The 18,727-nt window shown below is 35.8% G+C and overlaps 1 protein-coding gene across 1 annotated transcript; it reads left to right on the forward strand.

Annotated features, from left to right (window-relative positions):
* The first annotated feature begins 121 nt into the window (after nt 1–121).
* Nucleotides 122–9,391, forward strand: LOC113362177 (cyclin-dependent kinase F-4-like). The gene is made up of 4 exons (XM_026605142.1): nt 122–140; nt 665–677; nt 804–984; nt 8,462–9,391. Exons 1-4 carry the CDS (start codon nt 122–124, stop codon nt 9,389–9,391), a joined length of 1,143 nt encoding a protein of 380 aa, XP_026460927.1.
* Nucleotides 9,392–18,727: the final 9,336 nt, after the last annotated feature.

Here is an 18,727-nt window from a genome sequence, read left to right on the forward strand (position 1 = left end):
GGTGGTGGTATTGGAGCAGGTTTGAAGGAGGATTTTGAAGTCAGTGGTGGTGTTTTTCAGAATTGATGAATTGAAGGAGATGATGAGAAGATAAAGGATGAACTATTTTAAGTTTCTACTAATGGTGCTAGTGGTGACAGGTAATTAGCTGATTTCACAAGGTTCTCTTCTTTTTTAAATGTTTATGTTTTTTTTGTGATCAAGGTTAACTTGTTCTGATAAATTTACTACGGTAGCATCCCTGTAAATGATTGGTTTTTACTGTTGACTTATGCATCCTTGTAAAGGTAGTATATGGATTTTGTAATGTATATCAAAGGGGTCAATGCTTTCCGTTGAATGAATGTATATCAAAAGGTAGTATATGGATATAGGTCTGCACATTACATCTGTTTAACTGCACATTAGACAAGCCATATGCATGACAATTTGCACATTTAACTAGCATTGGCAGACTATATATGTGTAACTAGTAGTTACACATCTAATCAAATGTGTAACTTCTAGGTACACAAGCTAAATGAATGTGTATCTACTAGTTACACATGCAAATTAGATGTGTGACTTATAGTTACACATGTTAATTTGATGGTATATGCATATGTAACCTAATATGAAACTTCTATTTAACTGTAACATTTTTAATTTTACCTTCTTTTTGTAGAGTCTGTAACTCTGTAAGGGTGAACTATTAAGTTTTGTATACTTGCTCTAGTTTATTCAGTTATGAGATAGATTTGACTATTCTGTGTCCATTGGTTTTTGATTTTTGGATGTCCTGTTTTGTTCATTTGTATGAGAAGTGTTCTAGCTGCTATGGTACTGATATCATTTGCTTGTCATGTAGTTACTAAGAAGGCTGACCCCAAGGTGCTGGCTAACAAAGCTTCCAAGGCTGTCAAAGCTGGAGCATCAACCATTAAGAAGAAGGCTAAGAATATCTGCACATCAGTCATATTTCACAGGCCAAAGACATTGCAGAAGGCAAGGAATCCCAAGTACCAATATATTAGTGCACTACCAAGGAACAAGCTGGACCATTACCAGATCCTGAAATACCCACTCACCACCGAGTCAGCAATGAAGAAGATTGAAGACAACAAGAATAAGAAAACAAGGATGCTTTCAAGAAGATGTACAACATCCAGACAGATAAAGTGAACACCGTTATCAAGTAAGCCTTCTTGATTACTTACGACTAGCTACTTCTTTTTCTTGAAAGGTAGTATATGGATATAGGTCTGGAATGGTTTCACTTAACTCATACATCTGTTTAACTGCACATCTCACAAGCCATATGCATGAAAATTTGCACGTTTAACTAGCATTGGCAGACTATGGATGTGTAACTAGTAGTTACACATGCTAATTAAATATGTAACTTCTAGGTACACAAGCCAAATAAATGTGTATTCACTAGTTACACATGCAAATTAGATGTGTAACTTATAGTTACACATGCTAATTTGATGGGATATGCATATGTAACTTATAGTTACACATGCTAATTTGATGGGATATGTTATAGTGGTTATATTTATGAAATTGAGAAAAGAACATCAAGTCCTAGTAGTAGGGAGTAGTAGTGGATGCAGATTAGACTAATTAGATGCAGGTTATACTTATAGTTACACATAATAATTAGATGTGTAATTTCTAGTTACACATGATGATTGTATGTGTAACTTATGCTAATATGCATGTGTAACTATTGTTTACATGTGTAACTACTGATTACACATGCATTTTGTTTTCCTGGGTTCATATCTATACCCTGCTGAATCAGTTGTGTGATCATTTTTTGCGATATTAATGTGCTAGCACAAGGTTCCCAGGTGTTTGTATTATTCTGCCAGTATAATTACTGTCTGAAGCTTTACTTTCTGTTGCTTAAAATGTCCTTCGTCATCGATAATATGAAAATGGCTTAGGTACATCTAGACTAGCGCTGTAAAACGTCTTTCTGTTAATACAGTGCTAACAACGTCTTTCTGCTGAAGCAGTGATATCTTAATTAAGAGATTCTCATTCACTTGCAAGGTTAAATGTATTATTTTATGACTGGTAATTGCTTGATAGTCACCTCTCGTTTTTGCTAGTGTTATTCATTTAGAGATGGATTTGCTGATTTTATGTTGACATATCTAAGTCAGATGAGTATTTGAAAATGAATAGGATGAAACTGTTTACATCCTGACTATTTTTAAATTTTTGTCTATTTAAACAGTATTAAAATCTAAATGTCCCTTTCACCCAAAAATTGTTGATTTTGGTCTTTTTAACCAATTTTGTGTATTTTTTTGTCTTCGTTTTTCTTTTAAAGCTTTCATGCATGGCTTATGTTCATGTTTTTTTAATTTAAAGTGAGCAAGAATTTGAAAAAAAGTGTACGAAACTTAATGCTGATATTTTGATACTGTTTCTTCGACTCTCGATTGTGCTTTTAAGTAAAACTAAAAGATATTGAAATAAAATAAAATAATAATAAAAAAAAACTAAGTTTCTAACAAGAAAGATTGTTCCCTGGTTCCACACTAAGTTGAGTACAATAGGTATGAGTCGTATGACCCTAGATTGAACCACTTCCGAGTTTCCACCATTGCACTCCATACAGTGATTGCACGGATAGTTGGACTAAACCCTTGGTTAGAAGCGATAATCGGGTGAGTATTATGGGTGAGTATTATTCATACAAAACCAAATTGTTGTCTTAACTGAGATTACAAGCATCATTAATTACTATGTCTGGATCATTTATACCATCATGATATTAGTTACTGTTTCCATGACCATAGTATCCCTTGCCAGAAGCTCGTGGAAATTGTTTCTTTCCCTAGTCACAGTGGTCATTATTTCATTTATTTGAGAGAAAAAGTGAGTGTTCCGGCAATGTGTAAGGCCCAGTGCTAAGCTTCAATATGAACGATGGAGTCGTGGGAGTTGGGATTTCCAACAGCATTTTAAATTTGAGTGGTCGTTTATGTAGTTGATTCGCTAATAGATTGAAAGAAAAGGGAAGATAGAATTGTATCCTGGAAAACGAAAAGTAAAAACTCAGTTTCTAACAAAAAAAAAGATTGTTCCCTGATTCCGCACTAAGTTGAGTACAGTAGATATGACCCGAAAATTGAAAAAAAAAAAAGAATTCTGACAAAAGAGAGCCTGGAAACATAAAAGAGGTAACAACTAGAGATTCTCCTTAGCCCAACGTTTAATATTTTCACTCTGAAGATGGCCCCTTTTTGATTTTGACGCAACAACACATGAATATATCTGCTCAAGTGAACAAATAAAACCTTGATACCGGCAAAATACATACAATTTTTATTATTATTAGGCATGATTTTCAGCTCGTCATTTCCCATTGATGTGCCTCTTCTTAACTTTTGCCATGTATTTCCAACAAAAAAAGGAGGAAAACCAACTCATGCAAAATAAATAAATGAATCTCACTTCTGGTAACTTTACATTGATCTGCATATAACCCAAATAAAGCTTTCACCTAATATGATCAGCCAAACCACGGTCATTAAAAAAATAGATGCAACATCAAATCAGCAGCTCGTCAAAGAAAATGCATAATAGTTTAGAAGAATATGTTGGAAAGTGGGTACTTAGAGGATGAAATTCAGAGAACAGAAAAGAATGTTGTGGCACTAAGCTTCAAAGCCTTTTGATTCTTTTTAGAAAATATTTCAACCATTCCCAAATAATTGGCGAGTGCAATTAGTCAATGAATAATGCTTTTAGGATATGATGAAGCCCTAACAACGTTGTTGGATTCAAGAGTTGTACTCCCTTGATCCAATCAAAAACACACGGTATTTAGAGTCTGATGATGCTTATATAGAAAACATAGATTTTTGATGTGTTGAAATGGGAGAAGGCCTTCGCTATTTAAAGAGGAATTCATGTCTTTCGGAGATGTCTTTCTATCTTCAATAGACGCTTTCAACAGGTATCCATTAATGGTATCTCTTGAAACAAACCCTATGGGAAGCTACACATCGATAAAACGTTTTGGTAACCGATACAGGTCGAATACATCCGGGAGTTACCACCCCCTACCCCCGGATAGCGGCAAACATTTATGAAAATATTCAACAGAATAGAGCATTTCGAATGCAGATACAACCTATTAGTTTTTAACATCGACAAGATCTACAAGCAAGAAACTGCAAATGTTATTGACAGATCTATAGAGGTTATTGTTCTATATAAAAAAACAACAAGAGTAAAAATAACAAATACCCCTAACCTAGAAGTTGTAAAACAAAGAAAGTAAATAAAGATAAAGACGAGTTACAAATAGCACATTTTTTACACGGAATAAATAAGAAAACAGACTTATCTTGCTAACACTCCCCCTCAATCTGATGGAGGGTGAAAACAATGCATCATTTGACAACCCAAGTTGTAAAACGTAGTAGAATCAAGTCCTTCGGTGGAGAGGTCAGCTAGCTGTCGAGAAGAAGGTATGACTGAACTACTACAATTCCATCATCCATCAAATCCGAAAAAAAGTGATAATCAACTTCAATGTCTTTTTTCATAGTTTGAGAGTATCTTTTCCTAGACATAAACACTGACCGTACACCATCTTCCCTAACTTCATACATACTAGCCACCACGACCTCCTTGGTCCTTGAAGCTTCATAATCCAAAGGAAACATATCACATAACCATCCTGCACCAAGCCAAGAGTCATCCCAAAATCTAGTTTTCTTACCCGCTCCAATGTTGAATCTAATACTTTTATTGAAATCTTCAAGCTATGATCTTCCTCCATAAAGCATCTTTCTCCACGCCAAAGCGTCACCACCATTTTTTTAGCAAAGCCGAGTTCACTTGCTTAGCTCTTCTTATACCACCACCTTTTTCTTTTGGTTTTGAAGACAATTCCCAACCAATATTGTGAATTCTTTTCTTATTGTCATAATCCATAAGAAATTTCTCACAATTCTATCAATTTTCTTAGTTATGGATCAAGGAGCAAGAAAAATAGAGAGATAATAAATGGGTAGACTAGCTAAAAAAATTTTGATGAGAGTTAACTTACCTCCTGTTGCTATTGGTTTTCCATTCCAAGAAGTAACTCTTTTCCCACAAATTTCAAGTGTTTTTCCCCATTTTTGAGTGCCTCCTACCTTGTCTCCCTAAGGTAAGCCAAGATATATGCTAGGAAAACTCGCATATTTGCATCCTAGCATGTTAGCATAATTTTCAACATCCTCCTCGACCGCGACTCCAGATAAGCTACTTTCAAAGAAATTTATCTTCAAACCAGAAGTTAACTCGAAACAAAGAAGAAGGTAGCGAAGGTTATCAACTTGTTCTCTCTTAGCATCAAGAAAAATGATAGTGTCATCGGCAAATTTCAAGTGATTTATTCTTGTTCCCCCCTCCTTGACGGAAAAACCCGATATTTGATCATGTTCTTGTGCTTTACTCAACATACAACTTAAGACTTCACAAACAATATTAAAAAGAAAAGGAGAAAGAGGGTCTCCTTGACGAAGTCCCTTTTCACTACCGAAATAACCGAAAGACGATCCATTAACAAGAACCGAGAACTTTGAGAATGTTAAACAATTTCTAATCCAACCCTCCAAACACCACCAGACCCCATTTTGCACAAAAATTCATTTAAAAAATTCCAATTCACTTTATCAAACGCCTTTTCAAAATCAAGCTTGCAAACCAACCCCGATAATTTTTGACGAAGTCTAGAATCCACACATTCATTTGCTATCAAAATTCCATCAAGAATTTGTCTTCCTTTAATAAAACTAGATTGAGTTGTTGAGATTAGAGTAAAAAGGTATAACTTTAAACGCTCACTTTTGAAATGATTTTGTACACATTCCCAATAAGACTAATAGGCCGAAAATATTTTACTTCTTCTACACCCGTCTTCTTAGGGATAAGCGCAACAAAATTATTTTTCAATGACGAATGAAGAATGTTTTGGTCGTGAAATTCTTCGAAAACCTTCATCAAATCTTCTTTTAGAAAATCCCAACAAACAAGAAAGAACTTCATAGGAAATCCATCCGGACCCGGAGCACGAACAATTCATAAATCTTTAATTGCATTCTTAATTTATTCTTCACAAAAAGTCTCTCCAACCATATGCTTGCATTCTCATCAATACTCTTTAGACACATATTTTTGATTCTTGGACGCTTGTTTGAAATTTCTTTAAATGCTAACTCAAAATGATTTGCGATACCCAACTTGATTTCTTCTTTGTTTTCGGTCTATCGACCATTGATATGAAGGTTATTGATGTTGTTAAAAGCTCTATGACCCCTAACTACTCGATGAAAATGTTTGGTGTTTCTATCTCCATCTCGAAAGTATCTAATTCTTGACTTTGCCGCATCATTATGCTTTGACGACGATGAGCCACATCAAACTCCATTTTAGTCATCACAAGCATGTCTTCTTCACCTTCGGTAAGACCCCTTTCATCATGTTGTTCATCTAACTCTCTCATCTTGGTAAGTGCCAAGTCTTTTTTTCCAGTCTATCGACCATTAATACGAAGGTTATTGATGTTGTTAAAAGCTTTATGACCCCTCACTACTCGATGAAAATGTTTGGTGTTTCTATCTCCATCTCGAAAGTATCTAATTATTGACTTTTTCCGCATCATTATGCTTTGACGACGATGAGCCACATCAAACTCCATTTTAGCCGTCAAAAGCATGTCTTCTTCACCTTCGGTAAGACCCCTTTCATTATCTAGTTCATCTAAATCTCTCATCTTGGTAAGTGCCAAGTCAATTGCCCTATCAATGTTCCTAAAGACGTCTCGATTCCACACCTTCAATTTCTCCTTCAAAGCATGTAACTTCTTTGAAAAACATTCACCCGCCGTGCCTACAACAGAAAAAGATTCCCACCATTCTTTCATTAAAGAAATCATGTTAGTTCCTTCTAGCCAAGATAATTGAAATCGAAAAGGGAAAGCACCCCAATCCGAGTCCGTTGAGCATAACTCAATGGGAAAATGATCCGAAAAAGGTCTTGCAAGTCGCTTGAAGTTGATATTTGAAAAATGATCTTCCCAATCCGACGAGAAAAGAAAACGGTCAATTTTTCTCTTCTTATTAGGTGGCCTACTCCAATTATACTTCCACCATGTATCTTATATCGTTGAAGTCTCCACCGAAACACAAAGGCATTCCATTCCAATAACCATGCAAGGTAGCTAGCTCCATACGAAATATTTTTTTTCGTTCACATTGCAAGGACCATAAACACCAATTAAGACCCAACGGAAGTTATCCTCCAAATTCGACAAGAGATATTTATAGTAAAAGTTCCTTCAAGAAAGTCATCAACCTCAATCAAATCTGAATTCCATATCAACAAAATTCCGCCCGATCTTCCATCAGAATTTAAAGCAATCCACTTGCACGGAGTCGCACCCCAATATTGACGCACAATCTTATCGTTACAAGCACTAAGCTTGGTCTCTTGAATCATAAGAATTGTAGGCTTCCACCGTTGCACAAGCTTTTTTTAACTTCTATCGTTTATTAGGGTCGTTAAAACCATTGACATTCCAAAAAATTATGTTAAACATTTAAATTTATTGCAACCCCGTACAAACCAAACCTTAAAACAAGATCAATCAAGATCCTTCCTTTTCTCCCGCCGCGAGCTCATCTTTAAAAGCATTAGCATGATCCAAAATTGTGTTTGTAACAAAATCTTTTTCTTGTTCGGTGAATACGATACCCGAAGGGTGACCGGAGTTTTTAAGTTTGCCATAGAGGGTATTAAATTTATCCGACATACCTTTAGCCACCTTTGAATAATCACCGGATGCATTAAGATTACTTCTCGCACTACCACTTGTACGTGATGCCGCATCATCAGTATCTTCATTTGAAGAGTTAATTTGCTTGCCAAACTCACTTCTTGACAAGGAGTTTGCAGCCTCCAAAGAAACTTCATTGTCAGAAACATTTTGGCTGTTATTGTTATTTTTCTTCGTAGATTGCACAATTTCATGAGCAACAATGATATTCTTCGAGATTTGTCATGAAGACAAAAAGGCAGATTACACAGGTGAAATGAACTTTTCTAACATTTTCATGAATCTGTTAGCCAAAAGTATAGTATTACATAAACTTATCGGTATACACTCAATCGGAGATTTATGTGTTTCGGTTTTAGGAATTAGGAATAGGAAAATTTTGTTTCCTTATCCAAGATTTATTTTGGAAAGAAAATATTAAACTACTGCCGCCACTTGATCAACACAGTGTAGTTAAACTCATTTTGCTCAAAGCCCCTGGCCACCATCGACTCAAACAGTTTAATGTTTATCTTGTCCATCAATTGAAATAGCTCCAAGCATCTTCCGCCATCCTATCTTTACAATGTGAATCTATTAAGATAGTAAAAGTTATCACATTGGGTGAAATCTCTCAATATTTCATTTCAGGTGTACACTGTTTCCCTCATCTTTGACAATCAGGTGTTATATTTGGTCTTTGATTACGAAGAATCTACTCTGTATCGCCTTATGCATGATAAGATCAATCTTTGTACGGATGCTGAGTTACTAAACGGGTTATTGGAGAACAGGATAGGCCTTTTTTCGGAGTCTCAGATACGACGCTGGTCTCGTCAAATCTTGCTAGCTCTTGCACAGATGCATCGTCCTGGTGGATATATGCATCGAGATCTAAAACCAGATAACTTGCTGGTCGCTAGAGATGGAGATTCAATAAAGATCGCGGATTTTGGTCAAGCTAGGGAAATTGATTCTAAATCACCGTGTTCAGATTATGTTACTACACGGATGTACCGCGCACCTGAAGTGTTGTTAAACTCGGTTTCGTATACCTCTGCTGTTGATATGTGGGCAGTTGGGACTATAATGGCCGAAATGTATTCGTTTCGTCCTCTTTTTCCAGGTAAGAATCGAGCAGATCAGCTGTATAAGATTTGCAGTGTAATCGGAAGTCCAACTTATGAGTCGTGGGCAGAAGGAATACAACTTGCCAATTGGTGTGGTTACAAGTTTCCTCAAGTACATCCATATGGTATTTCTACAATGATACCATCTGCTAGTCATGAGGCTATAGATCTGATTAAATCCCTTTGTTCTTGGGATCCAAAAAACAGACCAACAGCTATGGAGGCTCTGAAGCATCCTTACTTTGCGCCCGATATGCGTGAATTGCCAGAAGCGACAACAAGTGCAAAATTGGAGCAGAGAATATATCCTAATCAGACTTGCTTTGGTGAAAAACTTCTTGGCCCTTTCTCCCCTGTTAGAGATATTACAATTGAAGATATGTTAAAGAGGGTTTGGGCAGAGGATACAAGTGCAAAGTTCGCGCAGAGAATATATCCTAATCAGACTTGATTTGGTGTAGAACTTTTTGGCCCTTTCTCCCCTGTAGGAAACATGACAAGCCAAGATCTGTTTGAGAGTGTTTGGGGTTGCAGTTTAGATGCCTCTTTCAGAGAGATAACTCATCAGGAGAAGCAGACAGCAGCAGCAGCGCATGCTTTCTAAAGTTGGGGATCGGCAAAGATGATGCAACAAAAGTTTATGAAGATTCTTTGATTTGTTTAAAAATTAACTTCCTCTTATTTTCTTCGGAAAATGAGTCATTTGTATGGGTGAAATGGACGAGTAAAAATTTGTATGGGTGAAATGGACACCAAGAAAATAGTAAGGATGAAACTGGATTCATCATGACTTAAACTTAAAAAATAGCAAGGATGAAACTGGATTCATCCTGACTTAAACTTAAAAAATAGCAAGGATGAAACTGGATGCATCCTAATGTAAATTAAAAATAAGAAAAAATATTTGAAAATGGGTAGGATGAAACTGTTTACATCCTGACTATTTTTAAATTTTTGTCTATTTAAACAGTATTAAAATCTAAATGTCCCTTTCACCCAAGAATTGTTGATTTTGGTCTTTTTAACCAATTTTGTGTATTTTTTTGTCTTCGTTTTTCTTTTAAAGCTTTCATGCATGGCTTATGTTCATGTTTTTTTAATTTAATGTGAGCAAGAATTTGAAAAAAAGTGTATGAAACTTAATGCTGATATTTTGATACTCTTTCTTCGACTCTTGTGCTTTTAAGTAAAACTAAAAGATACTGAAATAAAATAATAATAATAAAAAAGACTAAGTTTCTAACAAGAAAGATTGTTCCCTGGTTCCACACTAAGTTGAGTACAATAGGTATGAGTCGTATGACCCTAGATTGAACCACTTCCGAGTTTCCACCATTGCACTCCATACAGTGATTGCACGGATAGTTGGACTAAACCCTTAGTTAGAAGCGATAATCGGGTGAGTATTATGGGTGAGTATTATTCATACAAAACCAAATTGTTTTCTTAACTGAGATTACAAGCATCATTAATTACTGTGTCTGGATCATTTATACCATCATGATATTAGTTACTGTTTCCATGACCATAGTATCCCTTGCCAGAAGCTCGTGGAAATTGTTTCTTTCCCTAGTCACAGTGGTCATTATTTCATTTATTTGAGAGAAAAAGTGAGTGTTCCGGCAATGTGTAAGGCCCAGTGCTAAGCTTCAATATGAATGATGGAGTCATGGGAGTTGGGATTTCCAACAGCATTTTAAATTTGAGTGGTCGTTTATGTAGTTGATTCGCTAATAGATTGAAAGAAAAGGGAAGATAGAATTGTATCCTGGAAAACGAAAAGTAAAAACTCAGTTTCTAACAAAAAAGAAAGATTGTTCCCTGATTCCGCACTAAGTTGAGTACAGTAGATATGACCCGAAAATTGAAAATTTAAAGAATTCTGACAAAAGAGAGCCTGGAAACATAAAATAGGTAACAACTAGAGATTCTCCTTAGCCCAACGTTTAATATTTTCACTCTGAAGATGGCCCCTTTTTGATTTTGACGCAACAACACATGAATATATCTGCTCAAGTGAACAAATAAAACCTCGATACCGGCAAAATACAGACAATTTTTATTATTATTAGGCATGATTTTCAGCTCGTCATTTCCCATTGATGTGCCTCTTATTAACTTTTGCCATGTATTTCCAACAAAAAAAGGAGGAAAACCAACTCATGCAAAATAAATAAACGAATCTCACTTCTTGTAACTTTACATTGATCTGCATATAACCGAAATAAAGCTTTCACCTAATATGATCAGCCAAACCACGGTCATTAAAAAAATAGATGCAACATCAAATCAGCAACTCGTCAAAGAAAATGCATAATTGTTTAGAAGAATATGTTGGAAAGTGGGTACTCAGAGGATGAAATTTAGAGAACAGAAAAGAATGTTGTGTCACTAAGCTTCAAAGCCTTTTGATTCTTTTTAGAAAATATATCGACCATTCCCAAATAATTGGCGAGTGCAATTAGTCAATGAATAATGCTTTTAGGATATGATGAAGCCCTAACAACGTTGTTGGATTCAAGAGTCGTACTCCCTTGATCCAACCAAAAACACACGGTGTTTAGAGTCTGATGATGTTTATATAGAAAACATAGATTTTTGATGTGTTGAAATGGGAGAAGGCCTTCGCTATTTAAAGAGGAATTCATGTATTTCGGAGATGTCTTTATATCTTCAATAGACTCTTTCAACAGGTATCCATTAATCGTATCTCTTGAAACAAACCCTATGGGAATCTACACATCGATAAAACTTTCTGGTAACCGATACAGGTCGAATACATCCGGGAGTTACCACCCCTACCCCCGGATAGCGGCAAACATTTATGAAAATATTCAACAGAATAGAGCATTTCGAATGTAGATACAACCTATTAGTTTTTAACATCGACAAGATCTACAAGAAAGAAACTGCAAATGTTATTGACAGATCTATAGAGGTTATTGTTCTATATAAAGAAACAACAAGAGTAAAAATAAAAAATACACCTAACCTAGAAGTTGTAAAACAAAGACAGTAAATAAAGATAAAGACGAGTTACAAATAACACATTTTTTACACGGGATAAATAAGAAAACAGACTTATACTGCTAACACTCCCCCTCAATCTGATGGAGGGTGAAAACAATACATTATTTGACAAGCCAAGTTGTAAAAGGTAGTAGAAGCAAGTCCTTCGGTGGAGAGGTCAGCTAGCTGTCGAGAAGAAGGTATGACTGAACTACAACAATTCCATCATCCATCAAATCCGAAAAAAAGTGATAATCAACTTCAATGTCTTTTTTCATAGCATGGAAAGATGGATTTGCAGCTAGAAACTAAGCAACCATGTTTTCGCAGCAGATTAAAAGAGGTTTAGCAGGAGTAGTGCGTAATTCTTCTCGCAGATTAAACCTGAAAATTAAACCGCATCACTTTTGCAGCTAAGACACTGAAATTTTTGTACTCAGCCTCTGGGGAACTTCTCGAGACGGTTTTTGCTTTATATAGGACCACGAGGCTAGAGAATTTCCTAAGTCTCAGGGAATCCATCCCAATTAGAGTCGGAATAACTAGTAATGGAACTAAGATTTCCAACTTAAATAGTATTGCCAGAGCCAATTGTGCCTTTGAGATACCTGGGCACTCTTTTTATAATAAGCATGTGCGTAATTGTTGGAGAGTACATGATTTGAGAGATATAGTAGACTGCAAAGGTGATGTTAGGTCTTGTGAGAGTAAGATATTGAAAACCTCCAACTAAACTTCTGAATTCCAGATGATTTGTGAGAATATCACGATCATGTAAAGTCCCCTTTTCAGTAGATGCAGGAGTATCACAAGGTTTACAGTTGTTGGTACATGAAAATAATTTCCCCTTAATAGGACTACGAGTCCCTAGAGGAATGGTAAGCCCATGAGTTAACATGGGGACTTCGGGACTAGGGCCGAAGGACGAAATAGTATATCCATGGAGTAGGAAGGATAAGGAATGAATTAATAGAGATGTGGAAGGTTTTATTGAGAGGAGTGGCAATAATGGTAAATAAGGAGGTACCTATGACATGTGGCATAATGTCATAAGAAGAAGGATTTTGGCAAAAGCCTACAAAAGGAAGGACATAGTACAATAGAAAGCAAGTTCTCTCTCATACTATTCTAAGAAAAGTTGTTGTAATGTAAGAAATGTCCATTCACATACAGATTTCCAGATAAATTTATGGTGTCACTGGTTTTTGAATTCTGAGAGATTTAGTATAAGGATTTAACTAAGAACTCCCCATTTGTTGTTAGAGTCCATCTTTTATTTTATCTTGTTTCAGCACCCATTATTCATTTGTTTTGTAAAGCTTAATGTTCATGATTTGGTCGACCACTTCCATAATAAACAAACTTTCCAAAGCATCCCTGTTACAATTCATAGTGCTTGAGTTTATCAACTCAGACACAAGTGTGTTTTGTTTCACTGTGAGAAATTGTCTGGTGAGACATCTCCCCTTCCTGGCACCCAATTGTCATCCCATATCTTTATTGACATACCTTCCCAACCTCATGTATCATATATTGTTTAATGTGATGAATTCCTTGTTGAATACATTTCCAAACCCAATATTTTTATCTTTTTTCTTGGACGGCAAGGCACCGTAATTTTTGAAATATTTTCCTTTTAAAATCTTTCCCAAGGTCGTTCGCATTACTAACTAATCTCCAAGCAATTTTTTTGACCATTTCTTGGTTCGTTTTGTTAGCTTCCTTGAAACCTAGCCCTCCTCTATCTATAGGTATGCACGAAATATCGTATGCTTTTATGTATATACCTTTATAATTATAATTTTTACCCCCATCAGAAATCACGTTGTAAAGCATTAATTTTATTAGTTATTATTTTGATAACACAAAGAAACCCATATTGGAGAAGGGCATGTTTGATAAAACAGATTAATCATAACCATTGTACTAGGTTGCGATACAACTTTGCCGGCCTAATTGGTAACTCTTTTGTTCCATTTTTTCAATGACATTATCAAAGGATTATAGCTTACACTGGTTTAAAAACAGCACCTAATGTCTTTAAGATCTCTTTTTCTCAGAATCTTGTATATAACGCCTTTATGTTTGTTGTGGACTTTTTTACAAAAAAAAAAAAGAAAAGACAGATGTTTGGCCTGAAGTCGAGCTTAAAATATTTAATTATTACATTTAACAAATTCTAACAACTACTTAAATTATTTTCCTTAAACAATAAATTAAACAGTCACCGGCAAAGAACATGTATTAGATTGGGGGAGCAGTTTTCGTCAATTTGATACCTTGATAAAAAAAAATCTTCTTAGTGAATTAGGAGCCAGAAAAGAGCTTTCATACACGGTATGAACAAGAGGGACAATAGATCCCCTGCCTAATGCCCCTTGAAGGATTAAATTCTTCGCAAGTTTCGCATATAAAAAGGCAACTATAGAGGATGCAGAAATGCATTGATAAAGTATCAATTGGCACCAATCTATGCTCACTAAAGCTAAAGGATTTTGAATTTTTTATCAAAAAAATCTAGCTTACCCTGTTGAAAGTTTTCGACATTTCAATTTTATTTTGTTTTTTTTGATCGGTCAAATAGAAATTTCATTTAAAAAAGGCACTTAAGGGGAGTACCTTAACCCAATGATTATAATCAAACAAAAAAGGGGAACCGAAAGGGGATTCAGCTACCCAAGAAAACAAACACAAAAATTACTGAGACCGGTATAATGAATCCCATAAAGAGATCACCATATATTCCGTAAGCCCTAATATTCTTGTATTCGATTCAGCCCAAAAGAATGCTTGTAAGTTGATATCTCTTATGAGGCTTGCCAAAGTTTTGTTTTTGTTATTCCATTTCGCTCTTTCCATATACACCACCATATAGCTACCGGTATGTTATTCCATATTCGACTAAGTCTTTCATCTCCTCAATTAAACTTCCAAGTCTTCATAGATGTAATGACATTAGGGTCGTATGACCATCCAAAGTGGCACCCTTCAACAAAGTAATCCCAAATTCTCCGGATTCTCCAACAACCATAAAACAAGTGTGAACTCGATTCATCATCTTCCTCACAAAAAACGACATACACTAGAGACATCCATACCTCTTCTCAAAAGTGTATCCGCCGTCATTACCCGATCACGAGAGAGAAGCCAAAGAAAGAAATTCATTTTGTGAGGGTACTCATTACTCCAAACAACATTGATTGGATAATCCGGCTCACCTTGATCGTCGTTGTCTTTAATTCCATCCTTAACTGTATACTTACCATGATCACTACCAACCCAAATTCGGGTATCCATAATCCCTTCTTGGATAGTGATAGAAGAAACAAGATTTGATATGGATAACCCTTCATTTGTAATAGTTTGAGAGTATCTTTGCCTAGACATAAACGCCCACCGTACACCATCTTCCCTAACTTCATACATACTAGCCACCACGACCTCCTTGGTCCTTGAAGCTTCATAAGCCAAAGGAAACATATCACATAACCATCCTGCACCAAGCCAAGAGTCTTCCCAAAATCTAGTTTTCTTACCCGCTCAAATCTTGAATCTAATACTTTTATTGAAATCTTCAAGCTCTTTATAAATTTTGAACCACAAGCTACCACCTTTCGATCATTTGGGTTGGAGAGTTTCCCAACCGGTAATTGTTTCGCCAAATTTTTCGACTATGATCTTCCTCCATAAAGCATCTTTCTCCACGCCAAAGCGCCACCACCATTTTTTTAGCAAAGCAGAGTTCACTTGCTTATCTCTTATTATACCACCACATTTTTATTTTGGTTTTGAAGACAATTCCCAACCAATATGGTGAATTCTTTTCTTATTGTCATCATCCCATAAGAAATTTCTCACAATTCGATCAATTTTCTTAGTTATGGATCAAAGAGAAAGAAAAATAGAGAGATAATAAATGGGGAGACTAGCTAAAACACTTTTGATGAGAGTTAACTTACCTCCTGTTGCTATAGGTTTTCCATTCCAAGAAGTAACTTTTTTCCCACAAATTTCAAGTGTTTTTCCCCATTTTTGAGTGCCTCCTACCTTGTCTCCCTAAGGTAAGCCAAGATATATGCTAGGAAAACTCGCATATTTACATCCTAGCATGTTAGCATAATTTTCAACATCCTCCTCGACCGCGACTCCAAATAAGCTACTTTCAAAGAAATTTATCTTCAAACCCGAAGTTAACTCGAAACAAAGAAGAAGGTAGCGAAGGTTATCAACTTGTTCTCTCTTAGAATCAAGAAAAATGATAGTGTCATCGGCAAATTTCAAGTGATTTATTTTTGTTCCCCCCTCCTTGACGGAAAAACCCGAGATTTGATCATGTTCTTGTGATTTACTCAACATACAACTTAAGACTTCATAAACAATATTAAAAAGAAAAGGAGAAAGAGGGTCTCCTTGACGAAGTCCCTTTTCACTACCGAAATAACCGAAAGACGATCCATTAACAAGAACCGAGAACTTTGAGAATGTTAAACAATTTCTAATCCAACCCTCCAAACACCACCAAACCCCATTTTGCACAAAAATTCATTTAAAAAATTCCAATTCACTTTATCAAACGCCTTTTCAAAATCAAGCTTGCAAACCAACCCCGATAATTTTTGACGAAGTCTAGAATCCACACATTCATTTGCTATCAAAATTCCATCAAGAATTTGTCTTCCTTTAATAAAACTAGATTGAGTTGTTGAGATTAGAGTAGGAATGTATACCTTTAAACGCTCACTTTTGAAATGATTTTGTACACATTGCCAATAAGACTAATAGGCCGAAAATCTTTTACTTCTTCTACACCCGTCTTCTTAGGGATAAGCGCAATAAAATTATTTTTCAATGATGAATGAAGAATATTTTGGTCGTGAAATTCTTCGAAAACCTTCATCAAATCTTCTTTTAGAAAATCCCAACAAACAAGAAAGAACTTCATAGGAAATCCATCCGGACCCGGAGCACGATCAATTCATAAATCTTTAATTGTATTCTTAATTTCTTCTTCACAAAAAGTCTCTCCAACCATATGATTGCATTCTCATCAATACTCTTTAGACATATATTTTTGATTCTTGGACGCTTGTTTGAAATTTCTTTAAATGCTAACTCAAAATGATTTGCGATACCCAACTTGATTTCTTCTTTGTTTTCGGTTTATCGACCATTGATATGAAGGTTATTGATGTTGTTAAAAGCTCTATGACCCCTAACTACTCGATGAAAATGTTTGGTGTTTCTATCTTCATCTCGAAAGTATCTAATTCTTGACTTTTCCGCATCATTATGCTTTGACGACGATGAGCCACATCAAACTCCATTTTAGCCGTCACAAGCATGGCTTCTTCACCTTCAGTAAGACCCCTTTCATCATCTAGTTCATCTAACTCTCTCATCTTGGTAAGTGCCAAGTCTTTGTTTTCGGTCTATCGACCATTAATACGAAGGTTATTGATGTTGTTAAAAGCTTTATGACCCCTCACTACTCGATGAAAATGTTTGGTGTTTCTATCTCCATCTCGAAAGTATCTAATTCTTGACTTTTTCCGCATCATTATGCTTTGACGACGATGAGCCACATCAAACTCCATTTTAGCCGTCACAAGCATGTCTTCTTCACCTTCGGTAAGACCCCTTTCATCATCTAGTTCATCTAACTCTCTCATCTTGGTAAGTGCCAAGTCAATTTCCCTATCAATGTTCCAAAAGACGTCTCGATTCCACACCTTCAATTTCTCCCTCAAAGCATGTAACTTCTTTGAAAAACATTCACCCGTCGTGCCTACAACAGAAAAAGATTCCCACCATTCTTTCATTAAAGAAATTATGTTAGTTCCTTCTAGTCAAGCTGATTGAAATCGAAAAGGGAAAGCACCCCAATCCGAGTCCTTTGAGCATAACTCAATGGGAAAATGATCTGAAAAAGGTCTTGCAAGTCGCTTGAAGTTGATATTTGGAAAATGATCTTCCCAATCCGACGAGAAAAGAAAACTGTCAATTTTTCTCTTCTTATTAGGTGGCCTACGCCAATTATACTTCCTTAAAACAAGAGCAATCAAGATCCTTCCTTTTCTCCCGCCAAGAGCTCATCTTTAAAAGCATTAGCATGATCTAAAATTGTGTTTGTAACAAAATCTTTTTCTTGTTCGGTGAATACGATACCCGAAGGGTGATCGTAGTTTTTAAGTTTGCCATAGAGGGTATTAAATTTATCCGACATACCTTTAGCCACCTTTGAATAATCACCGGATGCATTAAGATTACTTCTCGCACTACCACTTGTACGTGATGCCGCATCATCAGTATCTTCATTTGAAGAGTTAATTTGCTTGCCAAACTCACTTCTTGACAGGGAGTTTGCAGCCTCCAAAGAAACTTCATTGTCAGAAACATTTTGGCTGTTATTGTTACTTTTCTTCGTAGAGTGCACAATTTCATGAACAACAATGATATTGTTTGAGATTTTTCGTGAAGACAAAAAGGCAGATTAAATAGGTGAAATGAACTTTTCTAACATTTTCATGAATCTCTTAGCCAAAAGTTTAGTATTACATAAACTTATCGGTCTACACTCAATCGGAGATTTATGTGTTTCGGTTTTAGGAATTAGGAATAGGAAAATTTTGTTTCCTTATCCAAGATTTATTTTGGAAAGAAAATTTTAAACTACTGCCGCCACTTGATCAACACAGTGTAGTTAAACTCATTTTGCTCAAAGCCCCTGGCCACCATCGACTCAAACAGTTTAATGTTTATCTTGTCCATCAATTGAAAT

This window comes from Papaver somniferum, chromosome 1, assembly GCF_003573695.1.
Source record: "Papaver somniferum cultivar HN1 chromosome 1, ASM357369v1, whole genome shotgun sequence".
NCBI lineage: Eukaryota > Viridiplantae > Streptophyta > Magnoliopsida > Ranunculales > Papaveraceae > Papaver > Papaver somniferum.